This window comes from Bos grunniens, chromosome 5, assembly GCF_055505025.1.
Source record: "Bos grunniens cultivar Pamir isolate PY7600 chromosome 5, Bosgru_T2T1.0, whole genome shotgun sequence".
Taxonomy (NCBI): Eukaryota; Metazoa; Chordata; class Mammalia; order Artiodactyla; family Bovidae; genus Bos; species Bos grunniens.
In genome coordinates this window covers 95,974,996-95,993,060 of record NC_141169.1, presented here as the reverse complement: position 1 = coordinate 95,993,060, position 18,065 = coordinate 95,974,996, and the positions used below count along the sequence as shown (strand labels likewise).

General features: G+C 43.1%; 1 protein-coding gene across 2 annotated transcripts in view; it reads right to left on the bottom strand.

The window, feature by feature from the left end:
* Positions 1-18,065, bottom strand: part of ARHGDIB (Rho GDP dissociation inhibitor beta) — an 18,929-nt gene extending 864 nt beyond the window's left edge. The window contains exons 1-5 of one of the 2 annotated variants that reach the window (XM_086401908.1): positions 17,610-18,065; positions 7,083-7,266; positions 6,169-6,252; positions 4,165-4,241; positions 2,531-2,594 (exon numbers count right to left, since the gene is read on the bottom strand). In XM_086401908.1, coding sequence (XP_086258034.1) covers positions 2,531-2,594; positions 4,165-4,241; positions 6,169-6,252; positions 7,083-7,266; positions 17,610-17,819 — 619 coding nt within the window. In that variant the 5' untranslated portion in view covers positions 17,820-18,065. The remainder of the gene's footprint in view (positions 1-2,530; positions 2,595-4,164; positions 4,242-6,168; positions 6,253-7,082; positions 7,267-17,609) is intronic. The other variant, XM_086401909.1, reaches the window with a different exon arrangement.

Sequence of the window (18,065 nt, the reverse complement as noted above, 5' to 3'; positions counted from 1 at the left end):
CTCTCAATCTATGGTTAGTACTATTGTAAGTCCCAAGAATCAGTGTCTTTAACTCTGAGATTTAGGAAAGCTGAGGAATTAGTGCCCTAAATCAATGAGGATCAAGACTCTATGAAAATGTAGCAGATTATATCATAAAAAACAAACAAACAACAAAAAGAATTCCAGGTACTCCAAAGGTACACACTTCCAGTTACAAGATAAGTAAGTCCAGGGGATCTTCTCAACCCAGGAATCGAACTTGGGTGTCCTGTATTGCAGGCAGATTCTTTACCAACTGAGCCAGGGAAGCCCTAAAGTACAGTGTGGTGACCATAGTTCACAATACTATGTTGTGTATTTGAAAGTTGCAGAGAGAGTTGATCTTAAAAGTTCTCATCACAAGAAAAAAAACTGAAACTGTGTGGTGATGGGGGTTAATTAGACTAATCACGGTAATTATTTTACAATATGTACAGGTACAGGTCATTATGTTGTATACCTAAAACTAACACTATGTTATATGCCAATTATATCTCAATTAAAAAAACCCTGAAACTAATTGAGACCAGAGTTCTGATCTCAGCCCTGCTACTATTTACGTTTCGGGGATTCAGTTTCTTTTCTATATAATACACCTTGAGGATCTTCTATCTACAAACTATCATTCTGTGGATAGTTGCAAGAGATAAGGTAACAGCTGGTGATCAGAATGAACAGAAATCATGGATGGAATAATTAGATGAAATGGGAAAACCAATAATTTGGTTTTTTTTTTTTTTTTTTAATAATGGTGAACTGAAACAGATGGTAAAAATAGCCAACCAGAGTTATTAAAAGGTGAGCAACTGGGATATATATTAAGAATAATAAGGACTAGAAAGTTTAAGTAAAGGTAGGTGGGCAGGCAGGCAGGTGATGTTTAAATTGGCTGTTATTTTGAATAAGTTTGGAGGAATAGCTGCAGACATTCTTGACAACCTTTTGCCCAAGTGATACATCAGAGTCTTTACACCCAAAGGAAAATAGGAAACTGAACTATGTTTTCGTGAGACTAGGTATTGGAAGAGCAAGGACGATCTTTAAGGTTAACTATCTTCTGTGGGATTTGAGTCATTAAGTGGGTCTTTGCTGCTACTGCTGAGTCGCTTCAGTCGTGTCCGACTCTGTGCGACCCCATAGACGGCAGCCCACTAGGCTCCTCTGTCCCTGGGATTCTCCAGGCAAGAACACTGGAGTGGGTTTCCATTTCCATCTCCAATGCATGAAAGTGAAAAGTGAAAGTGAAGTCGCTTAGTCGTGCTCCATGCTAACTGATCATTGTCTTCCTTAGTCCTCTTTGATGGATTTGGTGGAACTGACCTATGCACTACTGATTCACCCCTCTAGGGGACGCTGTTTCACACCATTAGGTTAACGAAACGTTTAAAGTGCTTTCATCCGCCTTCCACCTTTCATTTTTCTCTGCTCTTATTAACAGAACCCAACTGAACATGCACCGTTTAGGTGCAGCTTGTCAAGGAAACTGTAGATTAAATAATGTGATATTATTTGTTTTAGTTACAAAGTGAAAGTGAAGTCACTCAGTCCTGTCTGACTCTTTGCAACCCCATGGACTGTAGCCTACCAGGCTCCTCCGTCCATGGGATTTTCCAGGCAAGAGTACTGGAGTGGGGTGCCATTGCCTTCTCCAGGGGGTCTTCCTACACAGGGATCGAACCTGGGTCTCCTGCATTGTAGGCAGACGCTTCACCATCTGAGCCGCTTTTCTCAGTTCTAGAAAGAGTTCCCCCCGCCCCCCCTATTCTTTGGCCAGGAAATTGAGCACCGCAGCCCACCCCTCCCCGCTGGCACCTGCCTATCATATGCTACTAGCACCTCCCATTTGGGTAGGTCTTTCCTATCGGATTTCTCTGACACTCAGGTTTTTTTGGAGAAGGAAATGGCAACCCACTCCAGTGTTCTTGCCTGGAGACTCCCAGGGATGGGGGAGCCTGGTGGGCTGCCGTCTATGGGGTCACACAGAGTCGGACACGACTGAAGCGACTTGGCAGCAGCAGCAGCAGGTTTTTTACTTGTGAACTGCGTTTTTAAAAAATTCAAGAGTACATTTATGTACTTGAATTCAAACTTGGTTGTGTTTGCTTGCGTGCTATGTTGCTTAGGTCGTGTCCGACTCTTTGCGACCCTATGGACTGTAGCCCTCCAGGCTCCTCTGTCCATGGGATTCTCCAGGCAAGAATATTGGAGTCGGTTGCCATGCCTTCCTCCGGAGGATCTTCCCGAGCCAGGGATCGAATTCTTATTCTTCCCCTTTATAAGTAATAAAATTGGATTTCAGAAGCAGAATGCTGAAGGTCGGTGGCTGACCCAGTCTTAACTAGGTTTCTGTTAACATGGAAGTAAGTATATGTGTGGCTCTCCAAGGGTGAATGTCCACAGCTGTCATCAGATTCTTCAATGAATTTAGGACTAAACATCGCTAATAACCCGAAGTTTACGTGTCCCTGAGAAGCGGAGTTTGGTACAGTGGTAAGTGTGCATACTTTACCTTTCACCCCCGTCCGGTAGGTGTGTTGAACATACTTCAGTCCTGACACAATATCCTTGTTCACCTGTAGGTGGGAAGGAGCCAAGTGATTCAGATTAAAGAGGGTCTTCAATTTTTCCTCATATTTCATGCTGATCTGACCTAACTGAGGCTTCTCTAAGGATGAAAGGACTGAAGATTTAGTTCAGAATAAGTTACTACCATCATGTAGCCTGGCGATGAGGCAGAGATTAAAGAGAGGAAGTCACAAGACTCAATGTTACCGAAGCTGGTTCCAATTGTTGAATACTATGATTTTTGGTGTGGGGGAGGAGATGGTTAATTAAAACAGTCTCAGTATTCTACATTACGTCTCTCCTTCCTCCATGGCCCAGAGAAGGGTCTTGAGCTCCTTCTCCCTGAAGACTGTCCATAAGGCCTTTCTTGTTTTTAGGTTACAAAGGCATTAATGGAAACTATTATGTAAATATCTGAAAACCCTAATCTCAGAAATGATCCACCAAACATATGAAGAACAAACAGGGAGAAAAGTCGTAATGGACAGTTGGACCTAGAAGATGATTTTGCTTGTAGCATAACTGTGATTGGAGTCTAGAGATGAGATGAGTCACAGGAAAACACCCCCCTCGGATGAAAATAATGGGTGAAATCCATTTGCCTCTGGCATATAGTTTGGATGGCTGTCGTTCTCAGAAGTTGTCTGGAATCTTGCCACTTTCCCAAGCCTTTCAAAGAAAATTTACTAAAGTGGAATGAAAATATAGACAGCTCGAGCACTTTATTTTTCCATGATTCATTCTACCTAGGGCTGAACCGGTCTGTTAATTTTATACCATGGTCATGTTTATACAAGCAAATTAAAGTGGGCACAACCCCATTAGCTGGATGGCTTGGTTAATTGTTCACCCATGTAAGAATGAAAGAGTATTGTTTCTCCTTGACAATAACCAGGGCTCTGTTTTTATTTTGGACAGAACAATTAGAGCAGTCTCTCAGTGATACATTTTGTTTTGTTGGCAATGGGGTAGTGTAGCCATGAATACTTCTTGCTTAGGTTTGGAACAGTCAGTCAGCAAAACCTGTAGCATAAAGCTATTGAAAGCAGACAGAAGGAAAACAGCTTCATTGAAGAAAGAGTGATAAAATGAAACCCGAACTTTCTAATTCTTCTAACTTCTGCATGTGACTCATAGATATAGGAAAAAAACCCACATCCTTCTAGAAGCCTTTAAGCTGGTCTCCTGGGCATAGTAGAAGATGTGGTCTGGTGGGTAAAAGACCAAAAAAAGACGGAAATGGTGGTGGAGTGGTAATAAGGACTTCAAAAAAGAAAAACTCCTGTTTTTCTACTGCTCCACAGATCGTCCATTTAATATAAACATGGTTGAGATGGACAAAAGGAAAGTGTGAATATTCCTTGTTATTCCCTGCCTCTGCCTGCCCACCCTTCCCGATTGTCTTCCACCCCATGAGGAAGAAGCTTTGGGAACTAAAACCGAGAGCCCAGATTTAGGGAGAAATAGAAATTAACAAACGTATGCCAATGTGATAATGTAAGAAATTTGATTTTTTTTCTTCTTCTGATTACAGGAAGAATTGAAACTTTATACAAACATACAGGGCCATATACTTACTTTGAAGTTAATTTTGACTCTATATTCAACACCTTCCTTTAGGACAAAGGTTTCTTTTTTAAGGGCTTCCAGATCCCCTGTAGATGTGAATTTTAAAAGAGTTAATTCTCACTGAAAGGACATTCACAAGGAGATGAATGAAGTTGAAGCTCCTGAGCCATTTTCTGGACTCCTCAGAGCAACACGGTCCCTATGGTCCTCAGGTCAAAGAATGTTTGAGATTAGTCGCTCCACAAATACACATTTGGAATTCCTGAAATCTTATAGCCGATATGAAAGAAACATGATAGAGCTTTCCCTCCAAGTTTGACTGCAACCTTAAGAATATGCAAGACTTTATGCTTAAAGACTCTGCCCCCAGTCCTCAAATATATAGGAGAAAAATATTATGTAAGAATGCCAGCTATTTGTTTTTGTAGATTTGTTAACGTGTGTTGTGTTTTCTAAGCTTTAGAAAATGTGCTTGTTTGGTTCCTTTTTATCATTCTAAAAAATATGTAAAATTAAAAAATTAAAAAAATAGATTTTTGCTTTTGCATTTGCAATTTCATACTTTTTTTTTTTTTCTTAAGGAAAAGAAAGCTTATCACTTAAGTTCTAAAGGCTTCAGGCTCCATAAAACCAGGATCTGCCCCCTAATTCCTGTACCTTGGTTAGAGAGGTGGTCTTTGTTCCTTTCCCAAAGTGATCCTGTATAATTTGACATTTGGGGTGACTGTGTGTGTGTGTGTGTGTGTTTTGCACAGTTTTGTGCAGATGCTTCATGCATATAGCTGGCACCAGCCTCCTCTGTATACATCTAGGATTCACTTCAGTAGCTTTTTTTTCGCTGATAGAAAACCAAGCTTATTTTGTTGCTGGGAAAAAGGGACAGGGACCAAGTTTTCCCTGCAGGATCGATGATTGAGCCTTTCCGAACAGAGCAGGTTTCCTTAGTACTACTTCAGACCTTATCTTGCAAAATGACAGTTGTACCTGTTAACTTTACACAATTTCTCACAGGAAGAGGTCTGAGGCCCGGTGAGAGAGAGAGAGAATTTCTTTCTGAGAGATGCTAGAACGTGGGGGTAGTTGAATGTGGGACTCTGCTCTAATGATTTCAGTTGAACAGGAAGTGTGTCTTTTCAGCCTCCAATTTCCTCCCTCTGACAAAAGCCCATATAAGGTAAAGAGTGGTTGTCTTATGAGAGGGGAACTACCTTGCTCCTAAGCTTGCTGTTCTAGAGGCATGCTCTGTTCTGTCTCATGAGTCTATTTTATGAATCTGGTAATAATAATAATTATTATTTTTTTCACTAAAGACCTGCCTTTGATGTCCCCAACCCCTGGCTTGGTGGCCCTTTCCTCATTTCTCCCAGTGGCCTACTTTCCCCCAAATCAGCCACCTTTCCAGTCTCTCATCATCTCCTCCAGACCTAAGTTTCAGGAAAGGACTTGATCTTGGCAGCAATAAAGTGAAAGAAAATAACATGTTAAGTTGTACATCTTTAGTGAGGAAAGTTGCTTCTTTCAAAGAATCAGAGTTTTAAGCTAAAAAGGTACTGCATATTTCACAATGGAATTCCTAGCATTAATCAGGAGGTCTTAGATTTCTTCTTGCCTTCAGGTAAGTTCTGTAGCTGACACAGGATCAATATTTTCTCTGATCTTTATATTGTATGTGTGTGTGTTTGTGTATGTGTGTGTGTGCACTCAGTTATGTCTGATTCCTTGTGATTCCATGGACTGTAGCCTGCCAGGCTCCTCTGTCCATGGGATTTCCCAGGCAAGAGTACTGGAGTGGGTTGCCATTTCCTGCTCCGGGGGATCTTCCCAAGCCAAAGATCAAACCCAAGTCTCCTGTGTCTCCTGCATTGGCAGGTGGATTCTTGACCACTGTGCCACTTGGGAAGCTGTTTACTTTACTAGGTTTTTTTTTTTTGGCTGGGACAAGGGACAAAAACCATGCCCTTGTCCTCATGATGACATGAGGCCCCACCAAACAGAAGAGCTGTGATCACTTACCAGTGAGGTCCATGGTGATTGGTCCTGGGGCACTTTCACAAACAAGGGTCAGGCGGGTGACAGTGACATTGGGGGCTGTTGGGTCTGCAGAAATTATAAGGCACTGTGAGCACAAAGAAGAGGTATATACATACAGGGTGTGTGTGTATACATTTCAAGTAGGAAAGAGAGAAGATGAAAAAGAAAAATGGATCTCTGTCTCTAGAGGAGAAATAAAGATGGAAGTGGCAGATTCACCAGGCTTGGTCTTAGTGACCTTGGACCTTCCTGTGAAGCTATTTCTGCTTCAGGTACTTGTAAGTGTGTTAGTTGCTCAGTCGTGCCCAACTCTTTGTGACCCCATGGACTGCAGCCCACTAGGCTCCTCTGTCCATGAGATTTTCCAGGCAAGGATACTGGAGGGGGGGTTGCCATTTCCTTCTCCAGGGGATCTTCCCAACCCAGGGATCGAACCCAGGTACTTGTAGGCCCACCTTATTCATCAATAGCAAACATTTCCAGAGTGGCTAGGGGTAAGGTACTCTGCTGGTTGGGCAGGGTGCATCCGTATATTTGGACCATGTCTGACTCTGCCATTGTGTGTTGGAAATGATGGATGTTAGGTAAGGAGTGAGACGGAGAAAAAGAGAACGTGAGAGACCATGGAGAGAATCCAATTCTGAGTAATAGTCTGAAACTCCTAAATCCTTCCTATGTGTTATTTTTGTCTATTTCAAGGCAACGTACCCTTTATCTCCAAAGAAAACTTAATCATCCATCTATAACTTGGTTTGGCACATGGAGACTGCAGCTCACTCCCTTAACCTTAGAAGCACTTGGGAAACTCTTCTTTGCACCTGCTCCTGAGTAGCTCAAATGTCTGCCTTCTCTGTGCCCCTCGACCTGCCCCACTCTGTCTCCTCACACACACATACCTGCTACCACAGGACCGTCCCCCAGGAGCGTTTTCTTGTACTTAGTTAGACTTTCATCATCTTTGTCCATCTCCTGCAGCTCCTTCAGGGACTTCTGTGGGGGGGGCTTGTAGTTGAGCTTGCCATCCAGCTCATCGTCATCCTCTTCCACGTGTGGTTCTGGGGACTTTTCAGTCATTTTGATCTAGAGGGAGACAGAAAGAAAGACAGTGAGGATCTATTGGCCAAAAGTCCGTGGATATGAGCTATGCTTGAGGGGCTGCTCTTAGTCTTGTCGTTCTTAAGTCACTAAGTCCTGTCCCACTCTTTGCGATCCCATGGACTATAGCCTGCCAGGCTCCTCTGTCCATGGGATTTCTCAGACAAGAATACTGGAGTGGGTTGCCATTTCCTTCTCCAGGGGATCTTCCTGGCCCAGGGATTGAACCCACATCTCCTGCACTGGCAGATGGATTCTTTACCACTGAATCATCAGGAAAGCCCACTCTTAGTGCTATTTTTGCCCTAATAAACTTCTGTAATTGTCAATGATTTTCCAGAAGATTTCCCTCTGATTCAGCCTCATTCTATTTCACAAAATAAGAATATAACACATTCTAGGTTTTCCTTTGACATGTCTGAATGTTTTCATTCTGTGATGAATCCCTCCTATTCACTCAATGAAACTGACAGTAAGTAACTCACTTGTGAATTCTATAAAACAAGTGAAGCAACACAGCACAAGCTGTCCTGAACAATGAACGAACAGCCCCAGTTCAGAGAGTTATAGAAATGATCATAGTCCTACAAATCTAGCCAGTCTTGCAGGTGTCAAAGTGCTCAGCATGTATCAATACAATCCCAGTCATAATGGTGTCAAGTACTTGGTAAAGCAAGTTAGTTTTTCCCCATTCATTGCATATTTCCCTGAACTCCTGCAAGAGCTCAAAAGCAAGTCATGAGAAGTTTTAGCCCCTGTGATATCTGCCTGAGTGTCCTCCCCCGGCTCCCAACATTGCTAATAATTCCCCAAGGCCAGCTAGTGGGTTTGTTTCTCTCTCACTTTAAAAATTTATTTGGCTGCCCTGGCTCTTCATTGCATTATATGGGATTTAGTTCCCCAATCAGGGATCAAACTCAGGGCCCCTGCATTGGGAGCGCAGAGTCTTAGACACTGGACCACCAAAAAGTCTCTTGAATCTCCCGAAACACTTGAATACTTGTCATTTTATAAGTGCTCATTGATTGGGTTAATAGGTTCTATATCTAATGAGCTTCTGTTCTTTTGAAATAACACAAAATAATAGAGGACTCCAACTTTTAGACAAATTGCAACTGTCTCTTTAGTACCCTTCTGTCCATCTCCACTTCTCCTTTAGTACCTCCTTCCCTTCTCCAGATCTCCTGTGACCTTATGCTCTCAGACCTTACCTGGGCATACCCTGTTTTCTTCCTTCATCATCTACATTTACTTGTTTTATGTTAAAACATCAAGGGAAGATCTAATACAATTATTTACACTTAAATGTTAATGACTGATTGTAAATTTTAAAATTATTTTTCTTAAAGCAGGTATAGTCAGAGCTTTTCAGAGTTGAAATGAACCTTGGAGGTGATATAGTCCAAAAACTTGCTAGTCACTCAGTCGTGTCCAACTCTTTGTGACCCCATGGACCGTAGCCCACCAGGCTCCTCTGTCCATGGAATTCTTCAGGCTGTAATACTGGAGTGGGTAGCCATTCTCTTCCCCTTGTTTTATCACTGAGAAACTCGAAACCCAGAGCTTAAGAGAATTGCCCAAGTTCATGTATCTCAATGAGGTGCCCTGTCCTAATAAAGAGGAAGGAATCTCTAGGAAGAATTTCAGGCCTGGGGTTGGCAGAAATGGAGCTATTTGGGGGAAACAAGGGAGATATTTAGACAAGGAGATAATTTCCTGGTTTCCTTTCATTCTGCTCCCAGGGTAACTCTTCCCTGCCTTGGGTAAAGGCTTTACTGTTCCGAAGTGGTAGAACTCTAAGACAATACCTATCACATCTCCTCTTGAGTGACCCTGCCAAGTTCTATAAGGTTCCTCTGAGAGTTTGAAGCTATCTGTGGCCAAAATCAGTTGTGGTTTCAAATTTAATGTTGCTATTATTGGCAATGGGAAGAAAAATAATTTGGAAGTGAAGCTAAACAAAAGCAATTTTAACAGGGAAAAAAAAAAAAAAAGGAAAGGAAAAAAAATGATATCTCTTGGCTCATCTATCTTCTTCCAGAAAAATAACAAGCTGAACACTATAAGCCTTGATCAACTCTGCAAACAGTATTGCATTGCCTGAGTCCACTTCCTGTGCAGGAAGGAAGCTTGTAGGCCTGTTGCTATGGCAACTCTTGCTTCTGCCGAAGAACCAGAACCACTCAGAGCTGAGTCTCTAGAGAACAGCACAATCAACAGAGTGACTAATTCAAGTCCTATTCCAAACAACACTCAGGGAAAGTGAATAAACTGGCTGGAAAAACGATGAAGGATGCAGTTGGTGGAGGTTGTAGGCTGTGGGTAGTTTAAGGACAACCATTAAGCCACAGATAAAGAACAACGCAGATGAGACTAATTAGATGAGACAGGTTCTCCTCTGGTGACACTAAGGAGCCTGACCAAATACCCAGGGTAGAGGTCACATAAAAAAACTGCCGACAGAGCATCAGCAAAGCTATCACCTTATGAGGACATTTCAGCACTGTAGAGAGGCCTTTCTGGAAAGTATTACTTGGTTCTCACAAGTCATGCGCTTAAAGTTTGACTACGAAAGGATGACACCACATCCAGGCACTAATTAGCTCAAGGTGATTTTAATAATCTGTAGGGAAATGACAACCCACTCTAGTATTCCTGCCTAGAAAAATTCCGTGGACAGAGGAGCCTGGCAGGCTATAATCCATGAGGTTGTAAAGAGTCGGACATGATTGAGTGACTGAGCACACACACAGGGAATTGTAATTCTGTACCCTCAAATCTCAATTTTGAAAGGAGAGGGAAACAGAGACAGAGAGAAAGATCTAGTCTAGGACAGTATTTTCTAACTTTTGATAGTGTCATACTTGGCAACATAATTTATCTGTCATCTAGATCTTGATTTTTTAATTGGTAAATCAGAGACATGTCACTTTTAAATTTCCTTGATCCACTGCAAACATATAATAATTGCTCAATGAAAATGAGCCACACATTTATTTAAAGACATTGAAGAACAGAGAATAATGTGGGATTATGATATGAAATTGTGGCAATCAAGAGGAGGAAATTTGGGACCAAATGAAAATAATTTGGTCTAATTATATAGCATAAGAAAAAGAGATATGAAGTCAGATGACTCCAAATCAGTTCACTCTGAAAAGCTGATTAGAAAAAAGAAAAAAAGATGAAAATGTCATAAAATGACAAATAAAGGACTGGAAAGCACTTCTCAGGGAAAGCCCTTCTGAAAGCAAAATGAAGGTCACAAATATTTGATGAGCATCTAGCATTTACAAGACACTGTTCTTTAGCACATACTGATGTTTAAGTTATTCTCCAAAGTGGAAAAAGTTGGGGGATGAGCAATCTATCCATACCAAAAATGCCCAGCTGGTTTGATTGGTGGTTCTTAATCTTTCTGGAGATTGCAAGTCTCTTTAAAAATCTAGTAAGAGTCATGGTCCTTATAAAAGGAGAAAAGCAAAAGCCCATGAAATTGTGCAAGCAGCACAGGGATTCGTGGAGCCCTGAAGTCCTTCATAGACTCTACTGGAGTCCATGATTAAGAACATGACCTTGAAACTATAACTTTTGGAAACAGTGAAGCAAAGCATTGAGTGTTAAGCATGGACTTCCCTGGTGGCTCAGATGGTAAAGCATCTGCCTACAATGCGGGAGACCCAGGTTTGATCCCTGGATTGGGAAAACCCTCTGGAGAAGGAAACAGCAACCCACTCCAGTACTCTTGGCTGGAAAATCCCATGGACAGAGGAGTGTGGACAGACATTCCATGGGGTCGCCAAGAGTTGGACACAACTAAGTGACTTCACTTTCTTTTTCACTTTTTGCTTCTCTCTGAAGCCTAGCCCGACCAATGACACAACTCAGCCTCAAGCCAAGGATCATGTCTGTGAACCTGAAACCCTGGACCTGCAGAGGCAGGAGGAGATACTGAGTAATGTCTGGATCTCAGGGAACATGACCATAGTCCAGCAGAAGAGCTGTGGTTTGGGAAGAGTTCTGGGTCAATCTACTTGATTTTGGATAATTATCCCCTCAATGAACTAGGCCTCATCATGCATGAGTTTTCATTCTGGCTTTGCTACTGACTAGCTATGACCCTGTGAGCAAATTTTCCAACCCCTGTGATCTTCCTTTCCTCATCTTGGGAGGTGACAGGTTAGGGGAGACCATCTCTAGGTGCTTCCTTTTCTAAGGTTGCTACCTGTAGTCAGGTGTCAGCTCAGTTGTCCTTCAGTTACCTTATTTCACCTGTATAAAAGGCTATCTGCCTCTGTTTTATTATTTCATATTGTTTATTTATGTGAATTCCCCAAAGAGTATGCATTTTCAATTTTACAATTCATTTCTGGGAAATTTCAGATTCTCCCAAAGCCCCAACTGGTTAATATATCTTGACAACAGTTTCCCAAGCTGTGTATGTATAGTGAACTACAAGTATCATTTTTCTCCTTTTAAAAATAGTTTAAAACTTTTTTGTTTGTGTTGTGTGTGTGTTTTGTTTGTTTTTCTTGTTGTTTGTTTGTTTTTTGGCTGCACCATGTGCCTTGCAGGATCTTAGTTTCCTGACCAGAAATTGAACCCTGGCCATGGCAGTGAAACCACAGAGTCCTAGCTACTGGACCACTGGGGAACTCCCTCATTTTTCTCTTTTTATCCTTCCATTTTGTAGGAATTTTAGGGAAATGCCAGGTTGCTCTCCAATTGCATCATCTAAAGAACAGCTTTTGTGTGTGTGTTGGAGTATAGCCAATTAACAATGTTGTGATGGTTTCAGGTGAACAGTGAAGGGACTCAGTCATACATATACATGTATCCATCCCACCCCAAACTCCACTCCCATCCAGGCTGCCACATACCATTGAGTAGAGTTCCCTGTGCTGTACAGTAGGTGTTTGTTGGTTATCCATTTTAGGAATAGCAGTGTGTACATGCCCATCCCAAACTCCTTAATTATTCCTTCCCCCCACTACCCACCACCCCCAAAACCATAAATTCATTCAGTAAGTCTGTGAAGAACATCTGGTTTTGTTATTGATAACAATAATTCTACCAGCTATCACGCGTAGCGCTAAACCCTGTCCCGAGGATTATCTCACTTAGTCCTCACCACAGCCTTAAGCATGGCTGTTATCATCATTCCCTTCTACAGATTAGGGAACCAAACTTGAAGTAAATAACTTGCCCGAGAAAGCATGCTGTGTAAGTGACAGCATGAATATGAGCCCGGGCGGAGGTTTCTGACAGCAGGCTCTAAGCTCTGTCACTCCAGCTGTGTTTATTAAGAAGCAATAATGAAATTAGAGAGCTTATTGGTTATCTTGAGAATCTCCATGGGGGATGCTGCACAGGCAGAGGTGAGTGCTGCTTTGCAAAACTCTGCAGGGCAGCTTTAGCAAGTCAGGGAAGTGTCATCTAAAGAGAATTTCGGTGCAACTCTACCCCATGTCCCCTTGCGCAAGCTGCTAAACCTCTGCTCCAGTTTTGGCCTCTGCAGAGTGAAACGGTTGCCTTCAAAGATCTCTGAGGCTCCTTCATAATTCAGTGATTCTAAGGCTGTCCTTAATTTAAACAAGGTTGTAAACCAAGAAAGGGAAAGAGGAAGTGGATGTGAGGCTGGGGAGAACCCAGATCATCAGCATAGAATATTCTAGATTGGGCTGTGCTCACCTCCCTCTGGGGCTTGTACCCTGTTCCACAAAGAGCAGGGCTGTGTCGCTTGTTTTCATGCTGTGTTTGATTACAGTTCTTTACACAGTAAAAGTGAAATGAAAGTGAAAGTGAAGTGGCTCAGTCGTGTCCAACTCTTTGCAACCCCGTGGACTGTAGCCCACCAGGGTCCCCCGTCCATGGGATTCTCCAGGCAAGAATACTGGAGTGGGTTGCCATTTCCTTCTCCAGGGGATCTTCCCGACCCAGGCATCGAACCCAGGTCTCCCGCATTTCGGGCAGACGCTTTAACCTCTGAGCCGCCTGGGAAGCCCTAACGTGAAATGGGGAATTATCAATTACATATTTAATAAGGCCCCAAAGCACATATGCTTTTCTTTTCTGTTTTCATGTGCTCACCTCTCTAGTTATCTTTATTTCCTGCTTCACAGATGCCTATACAGGTGAATTTTCACAGCGAACCCTCACACCCATGTTTACTGCTCAGTGAAACAGGGTCAAGCATTAGATGGGCTGAGGCAGGAACTTAATCCTCTCAGGCTCAATTAAAATGCCAAATTAAATTAGGGTGGGTATTCATGGCATGGGTATAACAGCACAAATCAGTGTTTTTGTTTAAAAATTCAGTGAAATTTCCAAGACACCGGAAGTGACATACACCTAAGAATTTACCAGTCTCAGGATGCAGCACACTCTTCTGGTTCATAACGCAGTTCTGAATAAGTGGAAGGCAAAGACAAGGTAAAACTCTTGAATTTAGATGAAACAAACCACCTGGTTAATTCATAAAACAATGACCCTTTGTTGTGTCTCTTGGGATTTGAGCACTGAGTCAGATAGACTAGAGATTCAAAATGTGTGTCCATGATTGACGTTCCAGGATGTAAGGGTGTTATTAGCCTCACTGAGCCTGAGTTTTTTTTTTACCAGTAAAGTAGGAGTCATAAGCTTTTCTGATGGAGTTGAAGAGTTAGAGAAGACGTGAAAAGTTCTGGGACTATTCTGGCCAACAGTAGATGTTCAATTACCCTCTGTTCCCTTCTTCTCCTCGCTTCTTCATGATACTCCGTGTTTGCTGGTTTCAGCTTCAGCGAGGTACCTGACTGCCAGACACCAAGGCTTTCTTTGGGCTCTGCCATGTTGACAAAGTCCTCTCCTTCCTCCTTAAAAATAGATTTGGTTTCTTTGAGGAGCATGGAAGAGACAAGAGGTTCTGGGAACTGCCAGGATTGTTTAGGAACTGAATCAGCCTGTAAAATGCAATCGTCACTATTCTAGTTCTTTAAAGAGCAATTTAATTTTAGATTCTATTTATTGCTCCCTTTCCTAAGTGAAGCCAGAGGTCATTCTGGGACTGATGGGAAATGATAGGAGACACAGGCACAGCAAATAGAGAGATTGTCCTTTGGCTCTGGAGGAAAGCGCAGTGGAGACTTAACTCAAGCCCTGAAATTGCCTAATCACACAACCTGATGCACCGGCCAGGAGGATTAGACAGAAGAGGTAGAGTTGAGGGAGGAATAGAAAGAAATGGGGAAGTGCCAGAAGTAGGGGGTTTCCAGCAGAGAAGTACCTATGTGAGCATCAGCATTCTATGTCCCCCAGTCATCTTTACTTCCTGATGTCTAGGATATGCCCACTTTCCCCAAACTGGAGGTCATTGGTCTACAGCAGGTCATGGTGAGCTGGACTCTCTCTGAAGGACCACAGACGTTTCGGAGCCAGTCGAGGAGGATTTGGGTCTGCTCTGCTGCCTGGTGATTTGGCTTCACTGGGGAATCTAACTTTAACCCCCGGGACACAGCACGCTGTCTCGGTTCTAAATTCCTTTCTGGTGTGTCACTATTCCCAAATGACCCAGAGGAATTGATGCTTCCAATTGGGAGCTGCTCTCTACTGCCTCCACCCCACCAAGAGCAACTGCAACTGCAGAGCTGGAAGACAGCAACCAATCCAGTGCCTGAGAGGACAGTGTCCTCTTACATGCATTAAACATTAAGATCAAGCCAGAGGTGGGGTACAGATTCTTAGAAGCAGAATTCTTTAGTGATTCCCTTGAAGTAATTATTTCCCAAGATATAATACGTTATTCCTCCCTGGGCATTCATAGTACGGTTGGTCCTCTCTTGATACCAAGAGCACGGGACTTGCAGCATCCATGGATTTTGGTATCAAGGAGGATGGGTGTGATCCTAGAACCAATGCCCCATGGACACCTAGATTTATATGCAAAAGGAGAGAGAACTCAGTGGATGCATTCAGCTTTTCTGAGTGTCTACTATGTAAAGTCACAGTTCTAGGTGCTTTCATGAATACTCATTTTAAATAATCTGCAAAGAAAATTGCATAAAGGCAGCCATTATTGGGCAAAAGGTTACACTGCAATTAGTCCACTCACAGAGGTTTTAAATTAAACATGAAAAATTATGGCTCAGATGGTAAAGAATCCACCTGCAATACAGGAGACCAGGATTCCATCCCTGGGTTAGGAAGATCGCCTGGAGAAGGTAAGGGCAACCCACTCTAGTATTCTTGCCTGGAGAATCCCACGGACAGAGGAGCCTGGCAGGCTACAGTCCATGGGGTCACAAGGAGTCAGACACAACTGAGCAACTGACACTTTTCCAAAGACAATTTTTATAAGCACACATGGTGAATAGTAACTCTTCTAAGAAAACCCAAGCGAGACCAGAATGTGGAAACCACTAGGGAGGGACTCAGTAATTCTTTATTAAGTGGATAAGTATTGAAGTTTCAAAAGGAACACGAGACCCATCTGTGGGGGGTGCCAGTATGGACTCTAATACAAGATCTGGGGTGACAATAATACTGACCCAGAACAAAGATGCTCAGAATGGGGGCTTAAAGAACATTTCTGCCATGGTGCATTTCCTAAAATGTTCTTCTGAGGCAGCATAGCTACTGATTGTTTTTTGCATCAGTGTGTGACTTCAGTAAAGTCATTGCATACTTCTGAGCCTTCTTGTCCTCTCAGTGTCCTCATGGGATTCAGTTTTATACGTTTCTCACACCAGATCTGACACACAGAAGGCCCTCCATATAAGCTGGTTCTCTTTATCTTCTTAACTTTTATTGCCCCTCACCCCCACTCCTCAGGGTGTCTCTCTATCGGCCTGCTGAAGTTGGAATCTATTGTGCGCCCATGAATTGGCCAAGGCCCTCATGTTCCCATCAGACTGACCTAGCTATTTTGAGCTTCCACTGAAAACAGAACCTGCTCATTGCTCAGAGCATACTGCCTGAGGGACAAGCTCATGTTCTCCCAAATAACAGAGGACCATAGTCCAGTGCCTGGAGGTTATTGGCCTTTGTTCAGCTATAACCTGCTTATTCTTCATGGGCTGTATCTGTGTAGTATGGGTGGTGAATGAACTTTTATTTCAGAATTGCACACATATCAGGAAAGAATAAAACGATCTTACTGTGCTTGTGTCATATCCAGTTATGGGAGGGGCCTTTTCTTATAAATGTAATGAAATCCAGCAATGGCGAAGATAAATGGCAACTGCCTATGACTGAACTTCCTGGATGCCAGCACAGACCTCTTGACTTCCCTTGCTTGAGCATCCAATATGCTAACTCTGAATCCAGTGTTTCTTGGTCTCTCCATGAAGATACAACCATGGGACCTCCAAGTCAAGGCATCTACCTTCCCCTACCTTGAACAGAACACCTCAGAGTTTATCTGACTTATACCACAAATTACCCTAGGTCCAGAGTTTAACCCACTCCAGTATGCTTGCCTGAGAAATGCCAGGGACAGAGGAGCCCAATGTGCTCTGAGGTCACAAAAAGAGCCCGATATGACTTAGCAACTAAACAAAAAACCAGAGTTGAAGTACAGACCATGTTTGTAACATGTGCTACCTGGAACATCCTTTAAAAGAGAAGAAAGTATTTCAGGTCACACCTAAAGCACTTCTCATGACTGCCAAAACCAGACCACAACATTTGGAAGGCCCACTGACTAGGTGTCCTAGCTGAGCCTACTTGAATTTTACTAGAATGCCTCTCTTAATAAGGGGCTTCCCTGATGGCTCAGCAGCTAAAGAATCCACACGCAATGAAGGAGACAGGAGATGCAGGGTTCAATCTGGGTTGGGAAGATCCCCTGGAAGAAGAAATGGCAACCCATTCCAGTATTCTTGCCTGAAAAACCCCTGGACAGAGAAGCCTGTCAGGCTACAGTCCATGGGATCTCAAAGAGTCAGATAGAGCATGCCAGCAAAGAGCAACCAAGCGTGCATTTCTCAATAAATTGTTGGGTGTCTTCTGGGTTTCCTTTTAGCCCTCTCAGATGTAAAGAGCTGGTCTTGGCAACGGCAGCAGTTATCTTTCTGCCCACCTCACTGGCTTTTGCTAGTGGTAGAAATGTCATCTCGGTAGACTAATGAATCAATAGCCATGCGTTCTGCTATGCTCTCCACTGGGTTGTTAAATCTCATTGGACCCCAGGGGGGGCTTTCATTATATATTTCCTTTATGTGCCCAGAAAATTCTTTCCGTGGAGAACAGTTTCATGTTTTTTTTTTTTTTCTTTCCTTTTCAACCCATCTCTTTAAGTCTGCTTAAAAACAGGAAACCACACATCTCCACCCCAGCACCAACCAACTTACCATGCACCAGCTTGGTTCGTAACAGCTTGGTTCTACAGTCTTTTTGCTTCTGAGGTTGGCCAGATGCCGGCTTCGACCTTGTAGGAACCCGGCCAGGCACTGCCGGCGGGTGCCCTTGGAATCCTTCTCCAGGACATGAAGGATGGGTCTCCTGGGCAGGCGTGCACGCCCTCCCTCATAGACCAGCCTCCCCTGAGTCACTGTTGCCATTCCCTGCCCAGACTTCCCCTTCTCTGCAGCCTCCTTAATAACTTTCTTATCATGGTTTATTTTAAAGAGGAACAACCCCTCTTAAAATAAATAAACTGTACAGGCGGTAGCCAGGTTTAGAAATTTCTTGCATTTGTCTGTGCTCACCTGCAGCCTTCCCCACCCCGAAGGGATCTCAACTTACTGTCAGTGGTCCACGTCTCCGTCCTGGGTGCCTCTGCCTCTCAAGCCTGACTTCTGAGTACT